At 34.0% G+C, this 21,786-nt stretch overlaps 1 protein-coding gene across 5 annotated transcripts in view; it reads right to left on the minus strand.

Annotated features, from left to right (window-relative positions):
• ATF7IP (activating transcription factor 7 interacting protein) overlaps positions 1-21,786 on the minus strand; it is a 119,749-nt gene that overhangs the window by 57,997 nt on the left and 39,966 nt on the right. For 3 of the 5 annotated variants that reach the window (XM_063075027.1, XM_063075023.1, XM_063075024.1), the window contains exons 2-4: positions 7,598-9,207; positions 3,048-3,134; positions 1,345-1,490 (exon numbers count right to left, since the gene is read on the minus strand). In XM_063075027.1, coding sequence (XP_062931097.1) covers positions 1,345-1,490; positions 3,048-3,134; positions 7,598-9,200 — 1,836 coding nt within the window. In that variant the 5' untranslated portion in view covers positions 9,201-9,207. Of the gene's footprint in view, positions 1-1,344; positions 1,491-3,047; positions 3,135-7,597; positions 9,208-19,496; positions 19,555-21,786 lie in introns of those variants that run through there. The other 2 variants (XM_063075025.1, XM_063075026.1) reach the window with 2 other exon arrangements.

The raw sequence follows: 21,786 nt of genomic DNA on the forward strand, positions 1-21,786 counted from the left end.
TAATATTTTCTTCCCATACTCCCTTATCATGTTCAAACTACTTAAAGGAAATGAGTAAAAGGAAAGGACATTTTTAAAATTTCTAATCTGTTACAGATTGATATTTTTGTGAGACACACTAAGAATGTCATTGCAATACCAAATTTCTACAAAGTATTTCTAAATGCCTACTCAAAATTTCCACATTATCTCATTATAGACCCACAACAACCAGGGCCAAACCTGAGTAACATGACTCTAGAGAAATAAACTCTCAGTACACATAAAAGTTTTCAAAATTCTTTCACATAGGTACTTCAGGAATTCTAACAGCTCTGTAAAACTGAATAAGATTATCATCTTCATATGTCAAAGAAAAATAAAAACCTGGGGGGGAAAGCCACATTTTACTGCCTCACTATTTCTTTTTCTAGAAAGTGCAGACATTTGTACTGTATCTTAGTGGAAGAATCTTGGTCTAAAACCTTGATTGTTTAAAATTTCATCATTAAATATATAAGACCTTGAAAAACCAGTATCACCTGAGTGTCATATTCCTCTCTAAAAACTGCATTTGTTATAAATGTCTGAGAACACATTTTTAAAAATATATAAAATACTGAATATCTTCATTCATTATCCATAGTCTAACAGATATAGGAGGAGGTTTTCGAAGTCTGTAGTTTATTTCCCTCCCTAGTCCTTCTAAAGCCCTGCCCCAACCATTGTTAATACTAATCCTAAAGTACGTAACAAAAATTTTAGAATGTATAGACTTAAAACCAGCTTATTATAAAGATTAAAGTGTCAATGTATAAAACTCTCATGTTTCCTTTTCACTGTAAGACACAGGTCAGTATAGGAAGAAAAAAAGAAAAGCTGAAAAACAATATTCTTCTTTTTTTTTTTTTTTTTTTTAAAGATGACCAGTAAGGGGATCTTAACCCTTGACTTCGTGTTCTCAGCACCACACTCTCCCAAGTGAGCTAACTGGCCATCCCTACATAGGGATCTGAACCTGTGGCCTTGGTGTTATCAGCACCACACTCTCCCGAGTGAGCCACAGGCCGGCCCTCGGTTTTGTTAATAAAGCAAATAAGGAAGTCACCATATCTCCCTTCCATTTTGATAATCACTACCATCTCTAAAAAAATTATGTAGCCCAGAAGAAGTCAGAAGGAATTTTAAAATTAAATGATCAATGATAATAACAGACTTTACAAGCTCAACCACTTTCTTCAAGTTCTCTCTTTCTGTGATAAACTGGATATGTCAGTAAAATACAGAATAATGTCAAAAACCTAGAAGAATAAAGACAGTTTTGCTTTTTATTCAATATAGTTTTTAACTTATAATCAACAACACCTTTTGAAGTTTCTGGTTAATGTCTCCTTTGGCTGTAATCTTTACTTGAAATTCTGCCTCATATTCTTCTTCCATATATCGACGACGTTTGGACTGTACATTATCCATGTCCTCTGATTTAGAACGTTTTCTTCTGGAAAATTCATCTGAGAACAAAAACCACAATGATCAGTTAAGTGTTTTTATTATAGACCTTGATGCCTATTCTCCATCCTCAGTAAAATAATGTTTCTATCACAATTACATTCTTTACCAATTACTTCATGAACTGTTTTTGAAACTAGAAAAGTAGATAGATAGCTTTTAGCTGTAAATTTATAATTATTTTCAATGTGCTAAATAAGAACTTCCCAATAAATAAGCAATGTACACTATAAACACAGAATATTCTTTACTTGAAATCTTCATATTAAGATAGAGAATTGCCTGACAATTGTGTTATGCAGAAGGTAGAAGAAAATCAACTTATTTTTATTCTCTTTGCTAAATTTCACAGTGCACATGACTCTAACAAAATCCAGTGTTCTCATGGCACAGATGTCTAATCTAACAACAGTGCATAGCTTTAATGATTTAATTCTTCCTCCTCAGTAAATAGAGGAAAAATTTTACTTAACCATGAGCCTTAGGAAAATAGCACAAGTTATTCTTAACATATCCTAATGAATTTCAAATATATAAAAAGATAAATAAAATTAATGTTATTACATGAGAGTACTTCACAAAGTTCACAGAAAGGGCTGGCTGCTTAGCTCAGCCAGTTAGAGTGTGGTGTTATAACACCAAAGTCAAGGGTTGGGATCCCCATACCAGCCAGCCACAGAGAAAAAAAAAAAGATAAAATAAAATTCTTCAAAAAAATGCAAAAAAAATTTTTAAAGTTCATGGAAAAATTTAATTAAAAGATCATATGAATCCTTCCATGAATTTTTTGAAGAGCCCATAAAAGTACATTTGGTAAACACCAAACATTCAAAGACTTTCACTTAGAAAATTTCTATTTCAAATATTGTTAACATTCATGAGATCATAAGCAAATTTTATCTCATTTCTTTTCCAATATCTAAACTAATTAAAACACTAAAATCTCCACACTTTTTAAAGGTATATGCCCTTATGTGACCATACCTATCCCTCGCCGTCTCACTCTATACCTGTATGTATATGCCAATTTTTAACCCAGCTCTATTCTGCAACGTCTCTTATAATCATAACTTACCCATGGTCAAACATGGAGAGCAGCATGACAGGAAGAACCCAGATTTCCTGACTTGTAGTCCTGTAATCTTTCTACAAACCTAACAACTCTCAGCCTCATCATTTCCCCTTCCCATGAAGCTTAAGAACCTTAAGTAGACTGAAACATATACTTTCATCAGCCCAGACAAAACTGTTATGAAGTCCCATTCTCCAAACAAATCTAAAACAATCCAAGAAGACACTCACACAGTACCTCAGTAAATTTTAATCCTAAACCTTGTTGAACAATGTAAAATATAAATAAACAAAAAAACTGAAGTATATGAAATAATACTTTCAAAGATCGCAGTTAGCCATCAACAAAATGATTTCATTGCAGTTTACTTAAATTGCAAAATTTTACAATCATCTCATGGGCACAAAAGGTTATTCTATGACCTTAAAAGGAGAAATAATGAATTATTATTTTTCAAACTAGTTCAAGTTTGTCTGTACTTGCATACTTTTTTCAGAAGGTCTTTCATCTTCTTCATGTATTACTTGCTCTTCTTCCTCAGGTTTGCTGTCTTTGTCATTGTTTTCTACTTCTGCTGTAACAAACATAGAAAAGGAAATTCTACTTCCATTGAAATTCATAACAGTTCATAGTTTACCTTTTTGGTAACTACTCAATTACCAAACTAACCTGTCATGAAATCTAGAGTCCCAAAATATAAAATGAAGGGAATAAAAAGGTGCATTGACTTGGTCAAAAATGAATGACCAAGTTCATTTTCAACTGTTCTGCAATTCATAATAAACAATAAAAAAAAATAGTAGATTTTAAAACAAAGAATCTTATTTAGTAATTTTCTGTCACCAATAAGATTAATAAAATGTGAAACAATTACTGTAAAACAGATTCCTCTTTTTTTTTTTTTTTTTTTTTTTTTTTTTGCATTTAGATTCCTTTACATTCAGTTATTAGAACTAAAATAATGGCTGTTACAATTCAAACTGCCAAATCCAAAACACCTAATATTGTGACCAGACAGGCTGAATCATTAAGATATTTTAATGGTTATGGGATAGTTTGTTAAGTGAGGAATAAAAAAGCTACCTAAACTACAAAAACCTTACTTAAAAATAATACCTACTTTGATAATAGTGAAAACAACTGAGCTAGGTGTTTGATATATGTTACTTCATAGCTTCAATATAATGCTACACTGTAAACAGCATTTTTGTCATTATATAGATAAGAAAAGTACTGTTCAGAAATGTTATGCAATTTTCATGAGGCATATAAAGTATAACAATTAAGAAGCTCTACCAAAAATATTACTAAGAATGTCTATATAATTATAACAAATAAAACCCCAGAGGTACCAGAAATGGCCTTTGATCAATCAATTTATATCTCCTCAACTAGCTTAATCAGTAAATGTAAGATAACGGGGCTACAATAACTCACTAATATGCTTCTATTTTTCCCCTTACATCACTGCAACTGGCTTCAATAAAGTATGCTATGGTTCATCATATTCTGCAACTAATAGTAAATAAGCAATCACAAGGTATATAGCATTATATCAAGATTTTGATATGACATTTCTTATCCATACAACAGGGTTTTAATCACAACAGAACCAATAGCGGAAGTCAAGATTAAAACAATTTAAAAGACCTTTTATATGCAAACCGGCAAAGACAGAATCATTGATGAACCTATTAAGGCTCTACAAATATCTTTTTCACACTAAGATAAAAAAACTAACACGGTACATAAAGATTAGTAAACAACTTTTGAACTTTAAAATAAATGAGTACTGGGCTGGCCCGTGACTCACTCGGGAGAGTGTGGTGCTGATAACACCATGGCCATGGGTTCGGATCCTATATAGGGGATGGCCGATTAGCTCACTGGCTGAGCGCGGTGCTGACAACACCAAGCCAAGGGCTAAGATCCCCTTACCGGTCATCTTTTAAAAAAATAAATAAATAAAATAAATGAGTATTAAAAAATTAACTTTCCATTTACTACACTTTGCACTTTATGTTTGAATATCTCACCTCTCAACCCCAATTTCAATGAAATAAAAAATTTGTTTTTGCTTTCTTGTAGATAAATCTCAAAGTCATTACAACACATTTATTTCTATAAATATTTTTCCAAATCTTCCTGATTTTAATACTGAGGGTTGAGACTCCTGAGCTTCCTAGCCCCCAGAGACACAGAGTAATTGGATTGCTTAAGATAAAAGGTTTACATAATCTTTACTTAGCAATTCCTCACATCAATCAAAGCATAAAATTAGTCATGGCTCCAATGAGGATAACTGCAAGCCAGAGCATCCAGAACACAGCAGACTAAATTGGCCTGGTTTGGTCCGTCTCTTTTATGCACATGTTAGTTTGCTCTTCTCTTACGGATATGTCAACCTTAACTTGAGATTCCTTAGTTTTACTCAAAAACCTCCTCCTATCACCCATTCCCATTTTCTAGATATGCCGAGCATATATGATGGATTCCCAACACTTAAAAAACAAAATACTCATTAAGATGTGAGAATAAATTCATAGAATTAAAATTTTTGCTAAAGTTTTATGAAATGTAAAGAACTTGGGATAAGCAAAATGGTATTAAAAGATTCTACAGAGAGGGGTAAGGCCCCATATTTAATATTTTTGTCCATAAATCCTCCAGAGAATCTACAGTGGACCTCGTTCACCCCAGAATAACAATCAAAAGCCCTTGTACACAGACATTAAAAATTAGTGATAAATTAAGAAATTGATGAAGGGAACACCTGAGCAAGTATAAAGCAACACAAATGACATGCAACAGGTTTTACTGCCATATAAAGAGAACATAGTACAGTTTAAGAACCAATGAAGAAATCATACTTAAACCCACAATACACAAAATTTCCTTTAGAGGAAGAGAAAAAGACACAAAACAAATTTAAGTTACCAGCTAAGAAATTAAACCTATTTCTAAACTTACTCTGCTAATAGCATACCATCAGACTAAAGTCTAAAGGCAAGTAACCAAAAATGTACCCAACTTTGAATTTTCAAAGTTTGCACCATAAATGGCTTAATATTCACCTCTCTGTATTTAACAGCATTGTGTGCGATGATGTGCAAAATCAAGATTGTAACATAAAGGTAAACTGTATAAACTCATTAAATCATAAGCTGCAATATGCTACAACTTTCTTTTCTCATACAAACTACCATAAGGCTTTTTTAAGAACTAGCCCCGTGCCACACAATAAGTATTTACTGAATGAAGTTCACCCTGAACACTGTTACCTATTATCTTTCAAAAATGTAAATTTCATCATATCATTCTCCTCTGCTTGAAATCCTTCAGTGGCTTCCCAGTGCTATCAAAGTGCTTTAGCATCATAACCAAGGTCCTCTGTGATATACTTCTCTTACATTATCAATTATTCTTTCACTCTACAAATATTTACTGAGCACTTACTGTGTGCCAGGCACTATTTTGGCCTGATGATATATATGGCTCAGAGCAGGGGAGATAGCAGTTATGAACTAGATTCTAGATTTATTCCAAACATAATGTCAACAGGATTTCCTGATAGACTGGATAAGGGTGTATGAAAGAAAAAATAAGAATGGTTCCAAGGTTTCTGGCCTGAGGAAGCAGGACAGAGTTGCCATTACAAAGAATTACACTCATTAAAACCCTATGTTATAAAGATATTGAAAGGCAAGGCTTCCCTGAATATATTTTGTATTCTTATAAAGTTACCCACTTCTAACACTCCCAGAATGCCAATTTAACCAATTTAACATATTCACAGCCTTGTATTTAATGGCCTATAATTTAATTCTTGTCTGCATCCTGAGGGCAAGTACTAAACTTTATCCTCAAATCCCCAGAGCCAAGAAGGATCTGACCTTTCTCTACATATAGGTTTAGTGAATGCTCTTGAGAAATGAAAAGTCATCCTTTAATAAGAAAAAAATCTCTATCTCCAAAAACTAGTATGATACATTGGGGAAAAAATTTTCCTCTGTGTCTCCTAGGCCTGCCTCCTATTTTTTTTCTTTGAATAAACTAGAAAACACATGCTGTGTGTGTTTCATGCTAGTAAGATCACTCCTCTCATATCTTAAGTCTAAGAGACCTAACACAATGGGAACAGAAAGGTATTCATGCCGGTCTAAGAGGGACTGAGAAGGTTTCATACAGGAATAATGGTTTGAATTTGACCACGAGAGCAAAGTAGGATTTTTCTCATTCTCCTTTTTTCAAGGAATAATAAAAAAAGATGAGAGAGGTAGCTATTGAACAAATCATGAAGTTTATATACTTTTCATATAAGAAGTTTGGTGTTAACCTAAAAGTAACAGGGATCTAATGAACGAGAGGGACATAATCAAATCAAAGAGATCTGAGTTACAGGGAGACCTATCAGAAGATGAGGGGGAAGAGAGCAGGCAGGGTAGAATCAAGAGGAATGAAGAAGTACACTGGTAGTCTTTATCAAACAGATAACAAGACTTCAGGGTTTCTGGCTTCCAACAATGGGGGGTCTCATTCCCTGAACAAAGAACATTAAAAAAAAAAGATTTCACTGGGAAGATTAATTGAAAATATTGTTACGCTTGTATCCAATAAATTAAATTACTAAGTTATATGTTCACTAAGTGATAGCAGAAAAGAACAATTGCTAGAATTCTGACCAATTAATTAATTAATTAATAACTTAAATTGTTCTATCAGTGTTATGCTGATCCATCCTATCTCTATTTCCAGACTATCAGCCCTTACAAGCAAGGAACATATTTTCTACTTATTTTATCTCCCCTTTTCATTTAGCACTAAGCACAATGCTGCTCAGAGAATGGGTACTTTGTAATTCTGAATTCTATGAAGTTAAGAATCTACAAATTTAAGAAATCCTTCTATACAGTTACCACCATTCAACATTCTCTGAAAACTTTTTCAACTAAAAGAAATTAAAAACTTTATGAGAATTTTTATTAAACAGTTCATTAAAGCTAATAAAAATCTTTAAAATTTAAATAATCTGCTAACCTGGAGAGCATGTTTCATTTTGTGATATAACTTCAGACTCATCTTTTTCACCCGAAATATCCTCTTCATCGGAGAGAACCAAAAAGGCTTCTTTGGGCAAACTCTCACTACTTTCTTGTTTGGATGGAGAACCAAAAGAACCTTCCATCTTCTCTTCCAAATCTGGATTTGTCTCCTCAATTCGAAGGAGAGAAGTTTTAGAAAAGCAAGGAAGTTCATCCTCAGCAGGTGCAAGCTTTTCCAAAATAGGAATGATCTCATCTGTCTCCATTGAATCTGTATTTTTCAAGATATTCTCATTTTTGTCATCTTTTATAACATTTTCACTAATGGTTTCTACAAGGTCTGCAGAATTTTCATCTTCATTCTTTCCACTTTGGTCAATTTCCATACTGCTAGATATAGCCTCTTCTCCAATAGCAAGCTCTGTGATAGTATCTTCCTCTACCATCTTTTCATTTTCAGGAGGTAGATCTGAACTAATAGTTGTATCATCTGTTTCTTGAGTTTCTTCATTAGCATCAATATTACTATCAGATTTATTTTTCTCATCAAATGAGTCCTTACTTTGAATTTGGTCTAACTTTTTATCACCTCCATTTTTTTCAAGAAAATCATCATCTTTATTGCTACTCAGCTCTGTATTATTGTCAGTTTCAGGAACGGGTTCACAGACTGGTACAGAACCTGGTTCAAAGGCGGGATCAAAAGCTGATTCAGAAGTCAGTTCACCAGAGGCCAGTTCATCAGAGGCCGGTTCACCAGAAGCCAGATCACCAGAGGCTGGTCCATCAGAAGCCGGATCATCTGAGGCTGGATCATTAGAAGCCAGATCACCACAGGCTGGATCACCAGAGGCCAGATCACCAGACACTGATGCTCTAGTGTCAAGATCACCAGAGGTCAGAACACCAGAGCCTTGATCATCAGAGGCATAATCATCAGACGCCAGTTTGCTAGAGGCCACTTCACCAGAGACTGGTTCACCAGAGACAGAATCACCAGAGGCAGGACCACCAGAGGCAGGATCACCAGAGGCAGGATCACCAGAAGCATGATCACCAGAGATGGGATCTCCAGAGGAGGGATCCTCAGAGGTGGGATTACCAGAGGTGGGATCACCAGAGGGATCACCAGTGGCAGAATCACCAGAGGCTAGTACTCTAGAGGCTAGATCTCCAGCAGCCAGATCATCTGAGGCTGGATCATCACAAGTTGGTTCAGTAATCAGTTTAGAGACTGCTTCAGGGGTTATATTACTAGGAGACAAAGGTGCACAATTTAAATCATTATCCTGCTTGTTTTTTACATTAATATTTAGGACACAGGGTGTTTCTTTCCATTCTGTTTTACTTTCTTCGGTGTCAAAACATATCTCTTCAATGCCATTCACCTCTTCCTTGTCTTTAATATAATCCATATTTTCCAGAGGTGAGGTAGTGTCCAAATCTCCATTTTCATGGTTGCCATTTAACAGCTTGACATCAGTTTTCAACAATTCTTCTTTGACCTTGTACACTGCTTCAAGTTGTTGACGATCACTCACTCTCATTGTTTTTCGAGCCTTAAAGACTTTTTTTTGAGGTTCTTCTATACTGTCCATTTTGAATCTTTAAAAAAAGAAAGAAAGAGTTTAATAATTGAAACAGAAGCCACCTAATTATAGGCTTACTGAAAAATAAATCTTATAAGAGAAGCAAGCAGCACAATTCATGTAATTTTGAAAAAATGAAATATAGAAAACTTAATACTTGCTGTGTTGATTTTCATATTCACTAGATTTATGCAATAAAAAATGGTAACAGGTACAGTCCATACTAGAAGACCAACTACTAGAAACTATTTTAAAAAAAAAAAAAAAAAAAAAAAGACTAGTTTTCTTTCTCAATATGAAATTCCCAGAGTCTGGAGGAGATACAAAACTATATTTAAAAAAAAAAAAAAAAGAAAGAAAAGCAGATGAATAGTAGATGAAGAAATGAGAGAGAAAAATAAAAATGCAAGAATAAAAGCAATAAGCAAATGAAAAAGAGGTAAAGAAAAAGAAAAAGAAGGGAAAATTAAGGAATAGTAATGAAAGATTATATTTGCAACCAGACATATCTACACTGACAGAACTGTAAATACATTAACATACATTACCATCAAAAAGACAACTCACACATAATAGAAAGAAAATATTTGTAAAGCATATATCTGATAAGAGACTTATATCCAGAATATATAAAAACTGTTACAATTCAATAAAAAAAACAGATAACCCAATTTAAAAATGGGCAAAGAACTTGAACAGTCATTTCTACAAATAGGCCAATAAGCTAATAGTCTGTAATCAACAATCACAAAAAGATGCTCAACATCATTAGTCATCAGGGAAATGCAAATCAAAACCACAATGAGACAACACTTCATGCACACCAGGACAGCTGTAATCAAAGAGAATAATGAGTGTTGGCAAAAATGTGGAGAATTTAGAACTTTCATACAATGCTGGTGGGATTATAAAATGGTGCAGCAGCTTTGGAAAACAGTTGGGCAGTTCCTCAACAGGTTAAACATGGCATGCCATACAACCCAGCAACTCCACTCCTAGGTATATACCCAGGAGAATAAAAACAGATGTCCATGCAAAAACTGTATACAAGTGCTCAAAGCAGCATTACTCATAATAGCCCAAAACTGGACACCATCCAAATGTCCAGCAACTGATGAATGGATAAATAAAATGTGGAATTATCCATTCAATAGAATATTATTCAGCCATAACAAGGAGTGAAGATACACACTACAACATGGATGAATCTTGAAAACACGGTGGGTGAAAGAAGCCAATCATAAAAGGCCACACACTGAATGATCCCATTTATATGAAACATCCAGAACAAGCAAATCTATAGAGATTGAAAGTAGACTAGTGATTTTTGGGAGGAAATGAGAGGTGGCTCTTACAGGGTATAGGATTTCCTTATGGAGTAATAAAATGTTCTAACATTGATTGTGGTGATGATTACCTAACTCTGTGAATATGCTAAAAACCACTGAATTATATACTGTAAATGGGTGATTTATGTGGTTATATCTCAGTAAAACTGTTTCAAGAAAAGAAAAATAAAGTCAAAAAAAAAAAATATATATATATATATATTGTAATGTGTTCTCTTTTTTGGTAAGTTTTGCTAAAGTTTTATCAATTCTACTTATTTATCAAAGAACAAACTTTTATCTTGACTGATGTTTCTGTTTTTCCATCTGCTTTCTAGTGTCACTGATTTCTCCTCTAATACTTATTACTTTTCTCTTACTTTTTTGAAAGGTTTAATTTACCATCTTTTTCCCTGAGGTTCAATCTTAGTCATTAGTGTTTAATCTTTCCTCTTTTGTAATGAACACATATAAAGCTATAAATCTCCCTCTAAGAACTGCTTTAGCTGCATCTCATATTTTGATGTGTCATATTTTCATTATTATTCTGTTAAAATATCTTCTAATTTCCATTGTAATTTCTTCTTTCATCTACAAGTTATTTAGAAGTATTTCTTAAAAAGGTTTATGACCAAGTGAAACTCATTTCAAAAAAATACAAGGATAGTTTCACATCAAAAAAAAATCAAGCAATGTCAATCATGAGGAAGTCATGAAGCATTCTGGCTTTATTTCATGCCAATTACAGTGCCCAATTGACAAGTTTTGCCTAAACTGAATGAATGTCTGGTACCAGGCTGTTATTGGTTGAATTATACAACCCCCCCCCCCCCACCAAAAGACATATTGAAGTCCTAAGCCTCAGTATCTCAAAATGTGACCTTGTTTGGATAGGGCCTTTACAGAGGTAATCAAGTTAAAATAAGGTTGTTAGAGTGGATCCTAATCCAATATTATTGCTATCCTCATAAAAAGAGGAAAATTTGGACACAAATAGACAGGCACACAGGGAGAACATCACGTGAAGACTGGAATCACATTGCCACAAGCCAAGGAACTACCAGAAGCTAGGAAAGAGACCTAGAGCTGTTCTTTCTTTAGCACCATTAGAGAGAGCATGGCTCTGACACCACTATAATTTTGAACTTCTAATGTCCAGAACAGTGAGACAATAAATTTCTGTTGTTTACAGGAGAAAAGGGGGGAAGGTGGGAACCAAGCAATTTCATTTACCACATAAACAGAAAAGAGGGGGAAAATAAACAAAGGATCATCTCAACAGATTCAGAATATTCATTTGATAAAACTGAACACTGACTCATAATTAAAACTCTCAGGAAACTAAGATTAGAAGGAAGCTTAAATCTGATAAAGGCCATCTATAAAGAAACTACAGATATCAAACTTAATGGTGAAATAAGATCAGAACCAAGACAAGGATGTTCTCTGTTATCATTTCTATGTTAACACCTGGCCACTGCAATAAAGGAAAGCATAGGAGAGCAACAATTTGGTTCTAGAGAAACACAATGTCACTAGTCAGTAGTGGAATAAAATAAAAGTCCTTTAAGGAATAAGATGAACAGTAGGCAAGAACATTGCTTTCACATTATATATACACTTAACATCACCATTACCAGTAGAAATGATGGTAGGATACATTTGCTTTGGTTTGAGGAAAAAAAAATAAAGCAGTCCCTAATGTCTGGGAATTTAAGTGACGCTAACAGCTAGGCCTCAATGATATATAGCTGAGTCATGTTGTTTCTCCTATTAGACATAAAACCACCTCACTGAACATTCAAGTCAGACAAAGCCACTGTGCAACCAATGAAATACCAAACATCCCCCCTGTCATTAAATAATGGCTACTTCATCAATCATAGCTTTATCCTTGAAGCGGTCTATCCACCCTATATAGTTAAGATTTATTGAGAAACCCCAGTATAGAATTGCCCCCATTTCCTGACATCACCCAAACCAGAATATGGCTCTACTTCCTTAAATTCTCTCCAAAATAACCCACCCTATACTATACTATTACTGAATTCTATACTAGGTTTTTTTTTAACGTCCTCTTACTTGTGTGCCTTACAGTTTCTCTATGGTGAGCATTCCTTCCTCCCTACAAAAGAAACAGTAAACCTAACTTGTTCAATTACAAGTGTATTCCTGATGGTCTCTGGCTGAAGGGCAAAAAATAAGCCTACTACAGCTTGAGAATCTACTATTTTGTCACAGAATTTCTAGACTGTGGTACATTCTGCATTCATTCTATTACTTTAAGCCAATTAGTCTTCCTAGCCTTTTAATTTAAATTATGGAACGGAATAAAACTATTCATAAAAATTACCTTTCAATTAAACAGAAACCTCAATGCAAAATTACCACAGGGACTATTTTAAGGGTTATTAATTACAGTCTAAAACTACAACTTCAAAGTTTTTCCCTCCCCATCCATTCCAAAGTAATGCTAACTGCAAAATTTTCTGCAAAGATAAATGCAAATTTTGTAGTCATTTTTCTTTGCTGACTCTAAACATATAAAATAATTAAATTTATAATATAAGTAGTAGGTTAACCTTTAAATATGTTCAAATACTGAAATGCAATTCTTTTCAATTTTGACCTCACAATATCAACATGTCTCAGATATGTTATGTGGATAGCTGGCAGTTACCACCAGTTGCACTAAAAATAAGAATTCCTTTTAAAATTTTTTTGTAACTTTTAGTAACCCAATTAAGAACATGAACTCTGTAGACAGATTCACGAATTTGAATCTCAGATCTCCCAGGTACTTATTGTGTGACACTAAGAAAGTTACTTAAACATTTCAATTTCTTAGTTTCAGGTACCTTTAAAAGGTAATATATCAGTGCCTGTCACAGATGATGTGGTGAGAATTAAATGAGATTCTACACACTAAGCACTTAGAACGTAGTAAGTACTCAATAAATGTTATTATCATCATTGTCATCTATGTATATTCAGGATAACGTTTCTCGACATATGCTAAAAGACTGAGATAAATTTCTCTAAAATATTTTTGGCATTTTATACATGAATTAGAAAATCCCCCATACCGGCCAGCCGCAAGAAAAAAAAAAAAAAGAACGGAAGTCCAACGTGTTTAATACTACATTTAGTACTATGTTCAATATCACATTAAACATTAAATTGCCACCACTAAATAACATCTAGTAAAAATAAGTATAATCCGAGGCAAGCTGGTTTTATCAACAAAACTGCCATTAAGTTCAGTAATAATAAAATACTATAAAAAGAATTACAAAACAGCTACCATCCACACCCACAAGGGAGCACAATACAGCCATTTAACACATCTTTTATGGGTTCTGAGTATAATGAAAAACAGACAAAGCAATAAGGAAGCAGCATGAGCAACCAGTTCAAACTAGTTCAGCCATATCTGTGCAAACCAATCAGGAGTCTGCTTTTGGAAATCTATTTTGCATAAGCAAAGCATATTTAAGAAAGATACACATTAGAGAAGGTTATGTTTACCTGCAAACAAGTCTCCATGGCTGTATTACCAGAACAAAACATTTCCAAGGATCATTTTACACTGTCACCTGGAACTAAGATGCCATTCATAAAGCTATTCTACAGAATAAATGCTACATTTTTAGGTGGCAACACGAGGATCATGACGCTTTCACATGACTGTAATTCATTTTCACAGGAAAAAGCATTTGTATTTTACAGCAGAAAATGTCTGCCATATCTAGAAATAACTGCAAAACGTGATGAACTAGTTCCTCCTGAAAGTGTTTTTTTCATGAGGAAGACAGACAAAAAAAATGCTTTCAAGTCCCTACTCCACATACTCAGTCAAGAACTCTGGGGAAATACTATTACTAATAAAATCTTTTTCTATAGGAATTTATATTTATATAACCAGAGAAGGGTGTGTTACCTGCAAATAAGTCTTTATGGCTTGGAAAATTTTTCCAAATTTTTGGTCAATTACTTTTAAGGAAAGCCCAGTGAGCCTCTTCTTTAAGTGAAAACATTCTTTTTCTTCTCTGCTTCATCCCCCTCCACCCACTCCTTTCACTCTTCTTTCAAGCAAAGAGATCATAGCTATGAAACAACAAAGGGAAGCTGTTTTGTCTTAGCCTACAATCTGCCTGCTCAAAAAGCTCAAGAATTTAAGTGGCTGTTCAAGAACTGCTCACAAACTCAGCCAATCTGCAGCCAGCATTCTGATTTCTGCCCAGCAACAGGAGACAGACTTTAAGGTTAGAGAAACACAGTTAAACAAAACCTGGATCTGCAATACTTCAAAGTGGTTCTTTGTCTGAAATAAGTAATCTAGAACTTGGTTTGCATAAAATCATAAATCCATATACTACACATTAAACATATTCCACACATAAATAAGATTTCCATCTTTTATACTTTGATTTATCTTGCTTTAATAAATGTCCATGAATGTTTCCAGAAATATATATTAATTTTCTACCTGGGGAATGAATCAGACAGGGACAATACATAAGAACATACTTTTCTACACAACGGGTTAGAATCTGCAAAATTCAAACGTAAATTTCTGGAAGAAAAATCTATACTCCTTACATTTATAAAACCTTTGTAACTAAAAATCTGGCAACCTTAAATTCAAATTAACTAACAAGACTATTTTCATACCCACCCACCACTATTATTACAGATTTCCGATTCTAAAAATTAATAGTACTGTGGACCCAAAGGATTATTATGGATATGTTGTGTTGGCTACTGCACTGAACTGACTTATAGTTTAATTTATCTAATGAAATTTAAATGTCTGATTCTTGACAATCTACAGTAAGACAATCTATATTAATCTATAGAAGTACAATTACTACATCATTTTCTCCTTAACTGCCTTTTGCAGCTCGTTACAAAAAGGTTACATAAGCTCTCCTTTTGGAGCAATAAAACAAGTGTGTGGATTATAAAGTAAACGTTCATGTAAACTGAAGGGAAATTTTTCTTATATTATATATTACAGTTCTTTAAATGTAATCTTATAAAATATAAATAGAAAATCTGCGACCAGAATATATTTTTTCCCAAATTCACTACCTATTAGATTTTCTTAGTAAACAAGCTTTAAAAATAAACCTCATTTTTTTTCCCTTCTTTACAGATGTACCTTGCAATTTTTCAAACATACCCAAGAGGGACCTTGCTGCAGCCATACTCTTAGTATATATAATCTCCCCACAGGAAAAAAAAAATCAATAGCTGCTCCAATGCTTCAGTTCTGTAAGAGAACTGAAATTCACTGCCTGATTGGCTCTAAGCCATAGTTGTCTAAAACCAATCAGACATCAGAGTGACAGACTTTGCCCAGCAACAAGGGAAGCAGATGAGGGCAAGTGCTCTATGAAGAGCTCTATCCAGAGGGTGCAAAAATAAAGATGAACAAAAAAATTGAAACATATTAGTAATATATGACAGATGCTTTGTTTAATTAACAGGTCTAGGATAGGGTTTTTCTGATTATTCAATAGACTAAGGTCTATACTGCTTTCCAAGAACAGTCTTAAACTAAGTACCAAGATTGTTGGGTCAAAATGCATACACACACAAATACTGAATTAATTTAAAATTATGAATACCTGATGAAATATACTTAAAAATAAAACTTAAGCAAAAACTTAGAAAACATTAAGCAAAACCATTTAAGTGGATGGGGCATTTCTGTCTTTGACACAGGCACTCCAATTATATTCATGTTATTAGCTGACATTTCTATAACATTTTTCTGAATAATGGGATGCTGAAAATAATTTTTTTATTCAAAATTGTTTTCATTATATGGCTTAACTAAATATTTGTCAATAGGCCTGACCTGCTTTTAAATAATCACTTTATGCTGATGATTCCTAACCTCTTTAGATATGCAACTCTGCTACTTGATTAAGAGCCCCATTCTCAGTTGAGAACTGTATAATTTTATCTTGCACTGCTAAATTTTGCTTGAGAATTTTGCAATACTCCTGAAAATAAAATCATAAAGAATAATCAGCATGTTGCACAATAAATGTTAATAATCTCCTTTACTGTTTATTGCCCATTAAACTGGTGAACCTAACAACGTGATGGTTTGCCCACTTTGACATCTGCTCAAATTTAGTATAAGATTTTAGATACTGAATATCTTGTCATTTCTATTAAAAATCCATTATTTTTCTAAAGCTTCAGTGAAACATAACCATTACTTTTACTACTTCTGCTAAAAGCCCCACAAAGATTTTCATCATTTTTTCATGTTCTCTTGCTTTCCAGAAGATCTCTCTCTCAGTCACTCACAAAGCAATATCTCTTACTTAAGGATCCAGAGCACTCACAGTTCATAATTTTTCAGTTCTACTATGCTATGGTTCTTCTCTCAATTGGCATGAAAGCAGTGACAATAGCTATCCTGCCATCATTAAAAAAATAGTAAGTGGTGAAATTTGTTCCTTATCTATCGAATACTCAAACATTAAGTTAATGAGTGACCATAATATTTGAAACCTCAACAAATAACTCTTGTGCCTGTCATCAACATACTGATAATTAGCTAGGGTATCAAAATGTGGAACATAATATCCCCAAACAAAATTCTAAAAACTAACCAACAACAAAGGAAATAGAGAGTTTGCTTTACCAGCAATTCCTCGGACAAAGCAGGAGCAAATCATGCTCTTGAAATTTTGGTTATATCAAAGCCACAATGGTCACTACAGTCTAACTTGTAGGACTCGCTGCTATGTTTTGAAAAATTCTAGGATGTTCCATGTGAAAAAAAATGCAAGATACCTTAAAATCACTTCTCTAAGTATTTTTAGGATCATTCTGTTATATGAGCAAATTAAAACTAACTGACCTGATCCAACAAACGCCATTTTAGAATACATTGATCAAATTACACCCCTTAGAAAATTAACTAGTGGGCCGGCCCGTGGCTCACTCAGGAGAGTGCGGTGCTGATAACACCAAGGCCCCGGGTTTGGATCCCATATACGGATGGCGGGTTCGCTCACTGGCTGAGCGTGGTGCTGACAACACCAAGTCAAGGGTTAAGATCCCCTTACCAGTCATCTTTAAAAAAAAAAAAAAGAAAGAAAAGAAAATTAACTAGTTATCCATCCGGGCCCTAGCTACGCTCACCAAACTTCACCACCACCTATGCAGATAAGGAGTGAAATTACAGAAGCCCATGTATTTATTTCCTCAGGAATTTAAGAAATCATTTACCAATGTATTCTTCACATTTTGCTTGGGTGAATTAAAGCACCCAGAATAATTTTTAAGAAGCTGAAAAATGTAAATTCTTCAAATGCCAGGAAATAGTTATTACTTTTCTTATTAACCCAAAAAGTGAAGAGCTTACTTTCTTAACAGGCAAGTCACCTCTTAATAGGTAGTAATGCAATAACAACAATAACAAAAAAACCTCGAAATTTCATTGGCTAATAACATTCTTCATTGTAGCACACAGACTGAAGAAGCACCACACCCCATTCAATCTAGGTCTTGTGGCAGAGGGAAAAGACCACTATGACAGTCATGCAATATACAATGGCTTTTAAAGTTTTTCTTAGACATGGTTTATACACCACTTTCTCTCACATTCCATTGGCTAAAGCCAAGTTAGTCATTAAGGGGATAGGGAAGTAAAAAGCTCCCAAGGGGAAACACTTCATGTCACATTGCAAAAGGTAGTGAAATATAATCCTCTTACAGGAAGGGAGAATAACTGTGAAATCTTATACAATCTCGCACACTTTAAAATAAATAATTATAAAAAGTTTCACATAACAGAAAGACTCCTGAACTAACTGGGTTCAATTCCATGCTCTAACATTAGCGTAACAATCAGCATAGAATAAATCACTTAAATTCTCTAGATTTCAGTTTCCTCAACTGTAAAACTGAGGAGGTTAGACCAGATTCTTACTAAGTTCCATTCTAGCTCAAATTTCATATTATTTTATTAATGTCTGGCTGTACTGATATTCTTTTATAATTCATTTTTCATTATTAAATACTACAAACATGCAATAAGACACAAAGTCTGATATAATGAACACCTGTGTACCCATCACTCAGATAATAAAACAAAGCATTAGAAATAAAAAATCATGTCCCCTGTATAACACTAGACAGCATGCTCCTCTGGATTACCCATTTCTGATTCCTAAACAAAAAGATAAGCATAATATTTAATTTGATTTTTCTTATTCCCAGGCATGCCCTATACTTTTTCTATACTATAAATTCCCCTTTTTATTAACTCAACTATACACCCTGAAAGAAGAAAAAGGAACTGACTTTTATCAAAGGACAATTATATGTCAGACACTATACCAAAGCATATGCTTTTCTCATTTATATAAGTGACAATTTATATAAATTCACCTTTACATAGGATCTGAATTAATATAACAATAACCATGCTGCTATCATCCATTACATAGATAATGTTACCTTAGTAAGGTAACCAGACACCCAATTCAGCACCAACTTGTTGCATAGGTACTGTTCCTATGCACTTCACCCTCTAATAAATTTTGATAGCATTGGGTGTTCTACCTTATAAGAATGTTGAGCAATAAACTACATGGTATTTGCCACAATTTTCTATCTCTTCAAAAATGGAGAAGTCATTTAAGATCATTGGTAAGGCCTATGTACACAGTAAATGAGACTTGTTCGTAGACTCCTCCCACAATCTCACCAGCCTGCTCACTGCTTCATATATATAGCTACAACAGTATTACCAGCAGCTTTCTATATATTCAATTACCTTTTGAAAAGTAACTTATCCTTGCTTTTCACCAAGATGGCACCAAAGGCAAAGAAAGAAGCTCCTGTCCCTCTCAAAGTTGAAGCCAAAGCATAGGCTTTGAAGGCCAAGAACTAAGTCCTATAAGGTGTCCACAGCCACACAAAAGAATATCCACACATCACCCACCTTCCAACAGCAGTGGCCCAAGACACTGTAGCTCTGGAGACAGTCCAAAAATATTCACAGAGCATCCCCAGGAGAAACAAGCTTGACCACTATGCCATCAAGTTTCTCCTGACCATTGAGTCTGCCATGAAGTAAACAGAAGACAACAAACTTGTGTTCACTGTGGATGTGAAGGACAACAAGCACCAGATCAAACAGTCTGTGAAGAAGCTCTATGTCACTGATGCAGTCATGGTCAACACCCCAGTTAGGCCTGATGGAAAGAAGTCATATGTTCCACTGGCTCCTGATTATGATACTTTGGATGTTGCCAACAAAACTGGGATCATCTAAACTGAGTCCAGTGGCTAATTCTAAATACACATTTTTTCACCATGAAAAGAAAAAAAAAGTCACTTATCCTTATCTCAACATAGCAATTAATAGTAGAATTCACTCAACAAACAAGGAATATAAGGGAATTCCCTCAACACAATAAAGGGCATGTAGGAAAACCCCGCAGCTAACATGATACTTTATGGTAAAAGACTGAAATCTTTCACCCCAAGATCAGTAGAAAGATAAGAATGTCTCTTCTTACCATTGCTATTCAATATTGAGCTAAAGGTTCCAGCCAGGGCAATTAGGCAAGAAAATGAAATAAAAGTCATGAAACTTGAAAAAAAAAGAAGTAAAACTATCTATATTTGCAGATGACAAAATCTTGTTTACAGAAAATAGTAAGGAATCAACTAAAACATTATTAGAACTAGTAAAAGAGTTTAACAAGGTTGCAGGATATATGATCAATATATAAAAATCTATAGTGTTCCTATATCCTGACAATAACCCAAAAATGAAAATTAAGAAAACAATTCCCCTTACAATTACCACAAAAACTAAGAAATTTAGCAGAAGTACAAAACTTAATGCTCTGAAAACTATAAAACATTGTTGAAGAAAATAAAGACCTAAATAAATGGAAAAACATCCCACACTCATTAATCAAAATACTAGTATTGTTAAGATGCCAATACTCTTCAAATTGGACAACAGATTCAAGGCAATTCCCATCAAAATCACAGCTGTCTTTGCAAAAATTGACAAGTTGATCCTAAAATTTATATGGAAATACAAAAGGCCCAGAATAACCAAAAACATCTTGAAAAAGAAAAACAAACTTGAAGGACTCACATTTCGGATTTTTAAAATTTATTACAAAGCTATAATCCAGACACTGTGGTACTACCAACAAAAAAAGACATAAATAGAAGAGAAATAAACCTTCACATTTACAGTAAATTGATTTTAGACAAGGATTACAAGAATATTCAATGGAAGAAAAACTAGTATTTTCAACAAAGAGTTCTGGGACAACTGGATAGTCACATAGAAAACAATGAAGTTGGGCCCCCATCTATTGCCAAATTCAAAAATTAACTCTTAATGGATCGATGACCTAAATTTAAGACCTAAAACTTAAAATCTTAGAATAGAGCATAGACATAAATCTTCATGACCTTGTAATATGCAATGGTTGCATAGATAAGACACAAAGAGAATAAGCAACAAAAAAGAGTTCAACTGATCTGCACCAAATTTAAAAATTTTGTGCTACAAAGGTGATCCACCAAAGAAAATGAAAAGATTGTTTAGAGCATGGTGCTAATAACACCAAGGTCAGGGGTTTGGATCCCTATACTGGCCACCACCTGCCAAAAAAAAGAGAAAAAAAGAAAAGACAACACACAATGGAAGAAAATATTTGTAAAGCATACATCTGATAAGAGACTTGTATTCGGAATATATAAAAACTGTTACAATTCAATAATAAAAGAACAGATAACCCAATTTAAAAATAGGCGAAGGACTTGAATAGTCATTTCTACAAATAGGCCAATAAGCTAATAGTCTGTAATCAACAATCACAAAAAGATGCTCAACATCATTAGTCATCAGGGAAATGCAAATCAAAACCACAATGAGACAACACTTCATGCACACCAGGACAGCTGTAATCAAAGAGAATAATGAGTGTTGGCAAAAATGTGGAGAATTTAGAACTTTCATACAATGCTGGTGGGATTATAAAATGGTGCAGCAGCTTTGGAAAACAGTTGGGCAGTTCCTCAACAGGTTAAACATGGCATGCCATACAACCCAGCAACTCCACTCCTAGGTATATACCCAGGAGAATAAAAACAGATGTCCATGCAAAAACTGTATACAAGTGCTCAAAGCAGCATTACTCATAATAGCCCAAAACTGGACACCATCCAAATGTCCAGCAACTGATGAATGGATAAATAAA

This window comes from Cynocephalus volans, chromosome 12, assembly GCF_027409185.1.
Source record: "Cynocephalus volans isolate mCynVol1 chromosome 12, mCynVol1.pri, whole genome shotgun sequence".
In the NCBI taxonomy this organism is placed as follows: Eukaryota; Metazoa; Chordata; class Mammalia; order Dermoptera; family Cynocephalidae; genus Cynocephalus; species Cynocephalus volans.